Source organism: Haliotis asinina, chromosome 2 (assembly GCF_037392515.1).
Source record: "Haliotis asinina isolate JCU_RB_2024 chromosome 2, JCU_Hal_asi_v2, whole genome shotgun sequence".
Taxonomy (NCBI): Eukaryota; Metazoa; Mollusca; class Gastropoda; order Lepetellida; family Haliotidae; genus Haliotis; species Haliotis asinina.
The window spans coordinates 100,918,445-100,931,782 of record NC_090281.1 but is presented as its reverse complement, the minus strand read 5'-3'; the positions used below and the strand labels follow the sequence as shown (position 1 = coordinate 100,931,782).

General features: G+C 38.6%; 1 protein-coding gene across 2 annotated transcripts in view; it reads left to right on the top strand.

Annotated features, from left to right (window-relative positions):
* Nucleotides 1-13,338, top strand: part of LOC137274701 (translation factor Guf1, mitochondrial-like) — a 73,797-nt gene that overhangs the window by 13,890 nt on the left and 46,569 nt on the right. For both annotated transcript variants that reach the window (XM_067808049.1, XM_067808050.1), the window contains exon 7: nucleotides 4,801-4,865. In XM_067808049.1, coding sequence (XP_067664150.1) covers nucleotides 4,801-4,865 — 65 coding nt within the window. The remainder of the gene's footprint in view (nucleotides 1-4,800; nucleotides 4,866-13,338) is intronic.

The following is a 13,338-nucleotide window of genomic DNA, read 5'->3' as shown; positions in this document are numbered from 1 at the left end:
GTCCCCCAGTCTCCTCACCCTGATTCCGTCCCCCCAGTCTTCATCACCCTGACTTCATTCCCCCAGTCTCAATCACCCCGACACCGTGCCCCCAGTCTCCTCACCACAACTCTGTCCCCTAGTCTCCTTAACCGAACTCCATCCCACACTCCTTCACCCCGACACCGTCCCCCAGTCTCCATCTCCCTGACTCCATTCCCTCAGTCTCCCTCACCCTGATGCCATTCCCCGTCTCTATCACCTCGACTCCGTCCAACCAGTCTCCATCACCCTGACACCGTGCCCTTTAGTCTCCTTGACTCCAACTGCGTCCCCCAGTCTCCATCATCCCGACTCTGTCCCCCCCAGTCTCCATCACCCCGACGATGTCCCTCCCAGTCTCCATCTCCCCAACTCCATCCCCCAGTCTCCTTAACCCCGATGCCGTCCCCCAGTCTCCATCACCCTGACTCTGTTCCCCCAGTCTCCATCACCCCAACTTCATCACCCCATCTCCATCATCATCCGACTCTGTCACCTTATCTCTGTCACCTCATGTCCAGCACCCCATCTCCATCATCATCCGACTCTGTCACCTTATCTCTGTCACCTCATGTCCAGCACCCCATTTCAAGAACCCAATACATGTTACCTGCCGCACTGATCTTTCAGTTAACTCATTAAGGCCAAGAGACGCATACGTGTGGCAAATTAATTAGCTTCTCACAGCGAGAGCGGCGTATGTGCAGCAAATTAATTAGCTTCTCACAGTGAGAGCCCAGTATTGGGGGTAATAAAAAGCACCTCTCATTCAGCGAGAGACCCACATATGCATTTTACGTTTTAAATTCGTACTGTACCTACTATTTCAATCAATGTAGCAGTAATGATCAAAGATTAGCTTTCCATACAAGAGAGGTTACTTTCTGTGTTAATCAGAAGAACTATTAACGTGTTTTGATAACAATTGCTTGCAATGTCGGGGGCTTATACAGGCAAACGAACACATGTCTGCGAGAAAGGGGATTATGAGATGTTGTTACAAGAGGTAAGTGTTTGTTACTCGTCATTGGGAGTGAATACTGAGATACTATGTTTGCACATTGATTGAATTAACGGTGACAAGGTTACAAAACCTTCTTCTAAATTAAATCATTCATTCATTGTAATAGTTCATATAATGAATCGTAGACATAAATAGCAATACTGTATTACACTCATGTTCGTGTAGATTTGATATAAACCAAGTTACTAATTTAGACCTAACTCATTTGCGACTATAGATTTTTAAAGTTGACAATAATACATAATCGAATATGAAGTGATAACTCTTGCATCTACTCATAATATACATATATAGTACACATAAACCATACAAAGGTAACTGGAGCATTTTGTTCAAGCTGTTTCATGTTGGTTTGAAATGTGATTTTTCAATGCAATTTACATAAGCAATGTGTAAGAAACATTTGTATTCGATCTCTGTAATTATCTTATCCAGTGTAATGATCACATGTATCCGATCCATCGTCAATAAAAGGAGGATAATATATCAGTTACGGAACTGATGCTTATAATCATTCAATCAGACAACACTAAATGAGATATATGAACACCTCTTTCAACCTCAAAATAACAGCCTCTGGCCGAATGCATGTCCTGGTAAAGTTTTGTCTTGTGACAAGTGTGAAACAAACAAAAGCTCTGTTATATCATCAGACAACCTGTTTTGTGGAGTCACACCCATTGTCAATCTTCTTAACCTTGTTTGCTTCTGAACCTAGGTATGCCCATCTTCATAAATAGTTGGGGAGATTCAACTACAAGTGTATACATCACAATAAATCAGTATCAAGTAACTTTTCTGAATTCTATAATACATGTACTTGAGTTATGATATTTATTCATAACAATGTGCGAATTATATTAAAATGTTCAGCAAGCCATTATGTTTGATGTACAAGTAGCGTGCGCAAAATGTATATGCAAATAAATACTATCTCTACTCAATGGTTGGATTAGGTTATACGGGGTAAAAATAATCGGATGTGTAGCGCTTTGAGCTCTTCAAAGAATAATAAACTCGTCAAAGTGCTTGTTAGTCCTACGTGTACATTTCAGACATCCTTACAATTATGTATGTTCACGATACACAAAGTTTTTCACGATAGCTAGAGTTGATAAAGCCGAAATCTAGCATATCGATTGGTCAACGATCTAACCAATAGTCAGTCTGTATCCAAGCTGTCTAGTAACCGAACATGCTCTTCAGAAATTTAGCCCACGCCCCATCACCTGTCATTTCCTATGTGACAGGTATCTCATGATACGATTGGTCATAGATAACAAATCAGGGACTATATTGAACAGTTGAGATACAAGACGTCCCATCCCATGACCCTTTGTCTTATGTATGTGCAAGGAATAGCATTATACAATATGTATACATGTATGTTCGCATGATAACGTATATTTTCTGCGTTAAGTCTAGATGTACGTCACACACTAGCTTATTAGTACTTACCTTAAAATATTCAGTATACACTAGCAACGTATCAGCGAAAACGCTTCTTTCATAGAAGATTATTAGTCATGTGCGTAAGTTCTTCTTTTCTGCCATTGACATAGATGTTTTAAACAATGTAACCTCACACAATGATATGAGAGGGACAATTTCATACATACATACAAAGAATACAAACCTGTTAAGAAAATACACATGCACACTCCACCAAAAGTCTACAAGAGAAAGTGTAATAAAATTATGTAAAACGTTACATATATGACATGTATTCACTCCTGCATTCTTTCGAAATATTCCTTTACAACGCAAGTAAACAATGAAACAATCAGGACTTGCTCGTATGACAAGACAGTTTCCTGTAATCTCCGAAACCTGCCAGGGATATCAGACATGAATACCTCTAATTAGTCTCACCACAGCCAGCCAGGCAATCAGCACGGGATTCCAGGTGTTGAGCAGTGAAGTGGCTCTTGGGCTTAATGAGTTAAAGGTCACAAGCAGCCAAAAAGTCCAACATAATTAAAACACAATTATCACTTATTCATGACATATAAAATCGATTACTGATTATGGAGAAACTAATTAATAAAATTTTAAGCGTATAATCGCAAATCAAAACTGCAATATTTTGTATTTAGATTTACCTCCCTTGAAATGAAGCAGCTGCAATACTGAACCTGGTCAGAGCCAGTGAGTGTGCACTCAAGTGTAACAAATTCTTTTCATTGTCCACTGGTTCATTTGCTGATACAATTACCCGGCTCATTGTTTATGGCTTATAAACCAGATCAAATTGCATGTGGTCATTGATTGATGTTGAGCATTGTATGTCAGCATTAGCAGACAGGCAGGCAGACATATAGGTGTGTATAACCCAGACATTGAGTTTTCTGTGTGTCAGAGTCTACTTATCACAATCAACATGTTTTGTTTTTTTTAAGTAATGAGTGGATTTACTTGTTTGTGTATACAACCAAGATTAGACTACTGCTCGTGACCTCATACTAAGGGGCAGCCATACTGATTCAAGCTCCACAAACCTACTCACTGCACATGCATCTTGAGCACAGCGCAGCGTAGTTGTTGAAACCACTTTGTCACCCAGTTCCGGGGGAAAATTAGTGAATCATTTGAACTCCGATTTCGCAGTCTTTTTTGCATTGCGTTTTCTTTTTCAACTTTATCAGTTAAATTGGAATTTTTTATGCTTTGTTTCGTTAAGTGCACACCGAAAGGTATCAGAATTTTGCAAAGTTGTGTTTTACGTTGCATTTGACCTTTAAGCTATATAAAAATGTAAATGGTGAATTGCTCTGCCACAAGTGTGATGACAATGTGTGGTATGGATGTGTAGTTAAACATGTCACTTGAGTGTTGAATACATTAATCCTCACATTTGATCTTTTGGTGTTACGTATATGAGCAAGACTTTTAATTGCACATGTGAAGTTTCCAGTTGCATGAACCAACTTTTACATTTCAAGACAAAGGGTCTAAATTTGTACTTAGTTGGCCTTTTGTAGACAACCAGGAATCTAATTTGAGACAGGGTAATAATAAACATAAATATACGGAAATTGGCAGGGATTGAGAGATGAGAAGACATTTCCATGCAACTGTACTCCCACAAACACTCTGGTGTGCACTATGTGGATAATACCTTTCCCTACACGTTCCCTTGGCAGAGTACTGAGGACATTTGAAGAAAGGGATTGCATGTTTGTGCAGATTGCTCCATTTCATATCATTTATTTCTAACTTACCTTACCATAGGGCTTATGCATATTACCTCAAGCATCGCTTAAAAGAGATCAGACAGTTGTTGTTACGCCATTCTCTCAAATGGCTACCTCATGTATGAACGAGTGTATAGGAACGGAAGTGACAAAATCTCCCTACCCATGCAAGTACGGATAATCCAAAAACTTCACTTTTACTTCATATAAGGCCTATGGTAAAGTAAGTGTTTAAATATCTAAAACATTTAGATTCTAATAAGTTTCTTCACGCACTGGAAGAACCTCTGTCTCTACCAGAACATCATGATCTTCTCCACCAGCCAAGATCTGACAAATATCTGGTAGAATGATCAGCCTCCATTGTCACACCTGGAAATGATCTTTGGCAAAAATGTAAACTGCAAGTTGAAGCTGATGGAAATGTTGGCCAAGTCGAAATAAGGAATTTATAAGATATCATGTTCAGATTTGTTAGTCTGTGTGATGTGTGCTGCAGATATTGTTAGTCTGTGTGATGTGTGCTGCACATATTGTTAGTCTGTGTGATGTGTGTTGCAGATATCGGCCAAGCTGGGTACAGGTGTTGAAACTCTTCTCCAAGAGGTCATTTGTCGGATTCCTCCGTAAGTAACCATGGCAACAGTGGATATACTTACTGTATAATTGCATGTATGCAGAGCTCCAGATATACTTGTAGGCAGTTGTTTGATTGGCATTCTAGAAGTTGGTGACTAAAAAATGAAACATACAACTGTATGGATGACTGGCTTCTTCGATTTCAATGTATGCTCTTGAGTCATTATCAAGCTAAGAGTAAGTACAACCAGATGATGAGAAGCATGTATACATAGTATGTTTTGACAGGTTAATGTATGGATTGACAGGTTAATGTATGGATTGACAGGTTAATGTATGGATTGACAGGTTAATGTATGTTTTGACAGGTTAATGTATGGATTGACAGGTTAATGTATGGATTGACAAGTTAATGTATGGATTGACAGGTTAATGTATGTTTTGACAGGTTAATGTATGGATTGACAGGTTAATGTATGGATTGACAGGTTAATGCCCATGTAGCCCAATACGGTCTGTAACTACGTACTGTGGTATATAAACAAACATGTTGGGCCATGTGGGAATGGTTATAACATTTGGGCTCAGGGATTAGTCGCACTAAATAAACACAAACTTCTATACAGATTGATATAATCTGTTCCAGTTTATTATCTGAACATACACTTCATAATTTATAAGTCATCATTTATTTAATAAGAATCAATTTCACCACATCGGTATCTGGTCTTCAGAGTCAGGGGGTTGAATCTGCAGATCTCAATGCTTTTTCTTGTACTTCAGTCTACCAGTGGCCTGGGGCTGGATTATTGAAATTTCATTCTTGGTCTGCATGGTTTTGATGATAAACTTGTGCAGATTGGGATGGGGTGTCTTGATGGCATTATTTTGTTTATGATGCCACCCTTCAAGATGGTTTGTTGTACAGGGATGCTGGGGGTCAAAGTGGTTCCATGTCTGGTGGAATTCTTTCTGAACCTACTACTCAGTTACATAGTCTGCAAAACTATCTATGTCTGCTACTTCTGGTGGTCGTTCTGAACCCACATGTTGCCTAGTCTGTCTTGTGGCACTAATGGTAGGAATGGTGAACGTCTGATGAATTTGTGGACTCTGTTGGGAGTTAGCAGCTTACATGTCTCTCTGAGAAACCGGGTAAGGCACTGCGTGTAATGGAAGAAGCAGCCCTTTATGTGGACACCTGGGAACACTGTTGATACACCAGTCCAAGTTGCATTTTCAAAGTCCATGAAAACACGATGTTGGTTCAAAGGCACTGGTGATGACGTTTTGATCTTATAAAACAAACCCGAATATATGGTGCCTTTTTTTTGTCAGGTAGCAATCCATAAACTAGCGGGAACATCTCACCACTGACGAAGGCATGAAAAGTGTAGACTTGCTTGAAGAGGTTTGGGCAGGAATTGAAGGTACCATATCCATGCCAGATATCTGCTGCAGTTAGATGACGGAGGTTATGTGAGTTAGCCAGGATGACCATGTCTGTGTCGTAGGCAATGGTGAAATTCTCTCCAACAGTAGTCTCACGCCACACACCAGTCAGGTTGATGTTGTCTCTTGGACGGTGGAAGATGGAGTTTGGCATGACTTCTGTAAAGGGATGGTAAATAGGAATGGAAGTTGGGTATTGTCCACCTTTATTGTTATCAATAGATTCAACTTTGTACCTGTGCATTTGTTATTTTGACTGAAGCTGTTGAAGTTGCCTGAGTATTTATACCTTGAAGTGGATGACTAAAGATCGTGAGTTAACACACTCTCAAGGTGTCGGCTATCATATAGAAGTAAGTAGATGACAGTGAATGAACACTCACTCAAGGTATCAGGGAAACAGGCTATAACTCAAAGTGTTTCTCACAAATAACACCACCACTCTCTTGGGCTTGGGACTTGGTGGGAATAGGGAAGTTTGGATTTGGGTCTGGGTGGGAGGACACCCATTAACAACAACATATATTTGACAAAATAGTTTACTGATATATGTGACATACAAGGTTAATCGTGAATGTGGTGACTTCTGTATAAGTGAAACCTCCTGCCCAATTGATATCTGCATTAAAGAACATAAAACCTCAACAGCCAAACAGCAGGCAGCAAATCAGCCCTCTTCAATCACCAACAGAAATTCCCTATCCATCAAATCAAGTTTGACAACGTCAAAATCCTATCAACCAAGAATCAAGACTTCACAAAAAGAAAACTGTTGGAAGCCATCGCATTTCGCTGCCACAAACCCTTGATCAACAGACACCAAGGATACTACATACTATCAGCCTATGAAGAATTAATCAAACAATAGACTCTATCAAACACCCAAAATCAGCTTGTTATTTGGCTTCATCACCAACCTCTGTTGTTGCTAGCCTCCCACTAGCCTTTCCCTATTATGTGTTTATCCAATTATATACCAGACAAAATAACTAAGGGATATTGATATTTTTGTGACTGATATTTTGTCAGTATATCAGTGAATCAATGCATCATTATTCATTATTCATAACTTCAAAATGTACATATATCCCTAACTATTTTTGTCCAGTATATGCGGTTGTTCATGTTAGTCTGTTGTTTGTGAAATCGTGCTATGTATACATGCTTCTCATCATCTGGTTGTAGTCACTCTTAGCTTGATAACAATGTAAGAACCTACACCGAAACATTGCTCTATGCACTAAGTAAGAACTGGTCATTCATCAAATTGCTTGTTTCCTTTTAACGATTTGAGCCATGTGGGTATGATACAAGTACATTTGAAACTAAGTGGGTATTTCTATTTTTATGTGGGTATCTATACTTTTAGATACCCACGATGTTTTCAAAATGTGGATATTCATTATAACAGTATAACAGGTTCAACGATTGGTATTCTATATCTATTCCACATTGTATTTACGTTTAGAAGCTTTTTACCACGAACATTCAGAGGTGGAAAAAGTTTACATTCGATAGATTTGAATTGATATGATACGTAACATAATTTTGATGTGTCGGGTAAATACGCATTTTTTTGCATACGTTGGCATTTAGTTTTCTTGCGTTTCTTAACTTTTCTATAGCGTATTTTATGCAAATGTGCAGCTTATGTGGAGCTCTGTGTTTGAGGCGGTTTAACTGGACTTGCCATCATTTGAAGACTGCAAAAAACCAGTTGTTCAGCAGAAGGCTGACCTAGTTGTCTCCCCTGTGTCAGCAGCCATGCTGCTGGTTGTCCCAGTGTGGTGAATGTTATCTGAACCTGACCAGTGCTCTCACTATATCTTAGACATGGCTTCTTTTCCCGGAATAACCGCATTTGAGGGTTTTGTTTGCTCCCAAGTGTTACTTTTTGTAAGTAAGACCTATTTCGCGGTTTTACTTTCTGTAAGTAAGACCTCTTGCTAGGATATAATTTTTCTAAACTCTGTATTAACATCAACACTCAAATTCAGATGATATGTGAGTGTTTGAAATCAATTGAAAAATATCTTCAAAGATCAACCTCAAGGTGCATAGGTTTTTGCTAGTAGGAATGGATGTGCATCTATCAGGTCATTATGCGGACTCTTTACCTCACGGGCTGGTAAAGATGCAAGGCTTAAATTATCTATTTATAGTTATACCTACTGTCAATAAATTGATTTTACTAGTGCATCAGTTGCTTTTATGTCGCTTCATTACATAATCATGTAATGGGCAATCTTTTTAGAATTTATCTTCCCTTCACTAATTCGCTAGGTGCGCTGATCCGCACGGTCCAACCTTTAACTGACAGCGCAAGTAGTGAGCCGTACATGTTACTATTACACTTAGAGACATTTAACCAGTATAGCCTTCACCTTCACCAATAACGTTCATGCCGGTGCATGGATAGTATATCTTTCCCCTTTTACGATGATATATCAAGTGTTATGTCCGGAAATATTTATTCCATGATTACACCTGGGATAGTCATGACTACTTACATTGCAAGTATCAATCGCAAAATGGCAGTTCGAGGCAAGGCAATGGAATCAGCTGATTGTTTTCAGATCATGTTTTGTTGTTTTGTTGACATGAATTCACGACGGCAAGGGGCTGATGCAGCGTGCAAAATGTGAAACACTGAAAGTCTTGTTACGTAAATTTCATCAGGTCATACAAGATGGGATTGAGTTTATGACTACACAGATATTCAGCAGGTAGAGACAGAAGTGAGAAACAATGGTCAAGTAATTGTAAAACAACAGTAACAGACAAATTATGTCAATCATCGCCTACATGTAGTCAATTTTAAAATGCGATAAACATGGGCACAACTGAAATCTACTTTTTATGTTGGTAACGGTTTGTAATGCATGAAATATAAATTCACTGTATAGATAAATAATGCATGAAAATACTGCAAATTTCTACAATGACTATCCTGAATTAAAAGTATAAATTAAAATGTTTTGTATTGCTTAAGTTTTAATAAAGGAAATAATGTTAAAATTTTAATTTATTAAATATACTATTTCAGACAGAAGAAGCAAAACTACCATTAGATTAAGTGCGTAATCAAGGGCCATTTCCAAACGGTTTGTAATGCATGAAATATAAATTCACTGTATAGATAAATAATGCATGAAAATATTGCAAATTTCTACAATGATTATCCTGAATTAAAAGTATAAATTAAAATGTTTTGTATTGCTTAAGTTTTAATAAAGGAAATAATGTTAAAATTTTTATTTATTAAATATACTATTTCAGACAGAAGAAGCAAAACTACCATTAGATTAAGTGCGTAATCAAGGGCCATTTCCAAATTCTCTGTTTCATTATACAACTAAACGATACTTATATTCATATTGATAATAAATTTCAATCTCCAGTATAATAAATGGCAGCATCAAACGGTTTACATTTTCCTTCAGAGTCTATATACATCTTGTCTTCACAATGATCAGATGATTATAATAATCTTGAAAAAGTTCATATTTTATTTTTTAGATTTCACTCTTTATGTTTTGTTGCATTTAACTGAGTTTTCAAATTCTATCACAAATATATAAAAAAAAGTCATTATCTTTTCCCACTTTACATTGTATCTGCACTGTACAATGTTGTAATTCTATCTTATTCTTTGTATGCTGGTGCATGTGTAATTTAATGTTACATTACACATGCATGACTTGAATCAGTCATTGTACATATTATCTGTAAAATTTGTAATAATGTAAATAAATGCATAACATATCTTCATAAAGAATTGTGGGATTAAATTCGAATTTGTATCATCTAAAACATATCTGATATTAAACACATGTTCTGTGTTAATTCCTAACAACCAGACATAACCTAAAATTTTCTGTTAAAACTCTGGAATGAAAATCAGAAAGTTAAATAGTATAAATTAGATAGTATATGGTCTGTCATGGGAAATATTTTGTCATCATAATGTTACCCAAACAAGAAACATATGAAATGTAATTCTGTCATACACATTTGCTTAGGCGGTCCAACAGAATTTTATGTTGTTCGTGGAGAGAAATCGCTGTAAATGACTGTGTATGTTGGGTTAAATGGTGTTAAACTTTTGTAAGAAATGAATCAATAAATTCACATATATAACATGACTCACAACACTGACTAACATATTTTACAAGGGGTAAATATTCTATTTCAAGCTATGATGACTAATGTTTCTGATGCAACGAACTAACTTCTTGGATAATAGTTTTATAGCACTTGTGTAGGTGTTCTTAAAAAAATACAGTAGTGTCAGAATTTAGAACCAAAATGGATGCAAATGTGTGAGAAACTGCTGCTCAGGACGTAATGTATATATTTCTAACTAACTGTTAGTAGTATAAGTAATGGTGGAACAGGCTCACACCCAATATATAAGCTATATAATATCAATAACACAATCTAGACAAACTCTTCTTCACAAACTCTGAAAAAACAGACACTACCAGTCTGCGTTCACATAAGGCCGGGTTTGTTCACATAAGGTGACCTTGGGTCCTTTCAATGTATGGTCGTGACCCAAATGTTTAAATGTGCACGGTCGATAAAGTGCACAGCTGGCTGAGCACAATGTATGCGATCGATAAAGTCCGCGCCAGTGACATACACTGTAACATGACTACAGTGTACAAGTTGAAAAGGCGAGCACTAAGTCTTATTCTCGATTGCTTTTTCACAAGCGGTCTGTGTGGTCATGGTATACCTATAAAATAATTACAGTTGAATGTGGGGCAAGCCCAATATCAATCTAAGATATTGACTTCAGCAAAATGTGTATCTTCTGTTATGCCGTTGGTTTTCGTAATAAATGCCTGTTGGGCTTGTTGTTTATATACTTTGTTTTCTTGTCCTTGCTTATAGAAGATGTTTTGTGAACCTTCGATCAAATGTCTTCTTTCATTTTGTTGTCTTGTTTTAGTTCATCTTTGTTAGGCATTCTAGAAGTTGAGTAGATGAAGAATGAGGACTATGATTTATGGATATACAACTTCTTTTATTCAGTGAGTGCGACGTTTCGACATAGATACTAATGTCATTGTCAAGCAAATGGTACAGGGTAATGCATTGTGGATGAATATATAAATGAACTGTTGTTACAAGGATGAGAAGACGATGAGTTGTTTATACAATTAATGGAGCTGATGTACACAAGCTGATGGGAAGCCAGAAGTTAATAAGGAGTGGTGTATAGAAGATTGGAAGCCAGTAGAGTGTTGTTGTAACAAAGCGGATTGAAGTACAGAATTATTTTATCAAGTGATGATATGCATGTGGGATTTGGTAGCCCTCATCTCTGTTGATCGCTGGTTAAGTCTTCATGATGTGGAGTGCCTCTAGTAGCTTGCGGATTTTGTAGTCTGACTGGTTCTATTCTAAGATCTTAATGTTGTAGGGGCGGTGGAGTAGCCTAGTGGTTAAAGCGTTCGCTCGTGACGCCGAAGACCAGGGTTTGATTCCCCACATGGGTACAATGTGTGAAGCCCATTTTCTGGTGTCCCCCGCCATGATATAGCTGGAATATTGCTAAAAGCGGCGTAAAACCAAACTCACTCACTCACTCACTCACTCACTCACTCACTCACTCACTCACTCTTGATGTTGTTCCAGTTGATGGAGTGGTTTGGGTGGTCTCTGATGTGGTCGGCAATGGCTGATTTGGAGTCCTGTTTTCTAACTGAGGTCTGGTGTTCCTTGAGTCTGTGGACGAGGGGTCTGGAGGTTTCACCAACATAAGTGTCGCCACAGTCACATTCATTGTGGTACACTACACCTGCTGGATCTGGTTTCCTGCCTGTTGCTTGCAGGAGGTTCTGGATGGTGTTGCCTGTTTGGAAGGTGACGTCGATGTTGGCCTGTTGTTTGCTAGTTGGCTGGTGGCTAGTTGATCCAATGTACGGGATGCTGATGGTGAAGGGAGCTGATTGTTGTCTGGGACTCTTGGTGGTTGGATGGAGGGTGCTCTTGATGGTCTGGTTGACAAAGGAGGGTGGGTATTCCTTATAGGTTGTAAAGGCATGTCTGAGGTGGTCCAGCTCGATCTCGAGTAGTTCAGGTGTAGAGGAGATGTTTTTGGCACGACGGGTCAGGGTCAAGAGAGGCGATATCACAACCGTGCACCAATTGCGTGCACCGTTTCTATTACGAGCGACCCCAGTAAGATAGACCAGAACCAAGTACTGTTAGTTAGATTCCCAAATTTGGATGAGAATGATGTCATAGTACCAGGGACGGCACGATTGGTGTTTACCATCATGTTGACTTCAAGTGACCCAACTGATATCGTGAGTAATGTGGGTCATGTTATAGTCAAGAAGGTCACTGTAAAAATTAGCGGCAACGAGGTGCTTAGCATAGATGACAGTGATGTATATTACTGTTACACAGACCTGTGGAAAAGTGAGGCAGAACACGACAACAGCGTGTACCAGGGAATCGGCATCATAAACTTGAATTATGTTATGTGTTGGGTACGCCTTCACACCAAAATACCGGTTAGTTAAAAAGCAATCACTGAAGTGTAACAGGTTTTGTGTCCCGCTTGACATTGAATTGCTAACTGGGCATGCACCGTTTTATCAAGCTGCATTTGGTGACAGACTGGAATACGAACTCACGTTCAATGATTACAGCAAAGTCATGCGTGCGTTGAACAGTCTTCAAGGTGGTTACGAGATCGACAACATCTCGTTAGAGTTAGACACGGTGACTAGTCCGGATCTTGCCAGGCAGATTCGAAATCAGTGCTGTGGAAAAATGACCATCCTGTACGATAGGATCCTGCGACACAGAATGATGAAGTGTGACAAGAGCGATACCGTAGGGAATATCAACATGAACGTGCCGGCGTGATCGATGAAAGGTATATTGATCATACCTGTGAAGGAATACTGTGCTTTCGAGAGAGACCGCGAGAAATGTTTCCACCCAGAGATCACCAAAGTAGAAGTGACCATAGAGGGAGTGCCTAATTAGTTATTTAGCCATGGAATGAGAGCACACCAGCAGTGGGATGAAATAAAGAAGCTACTG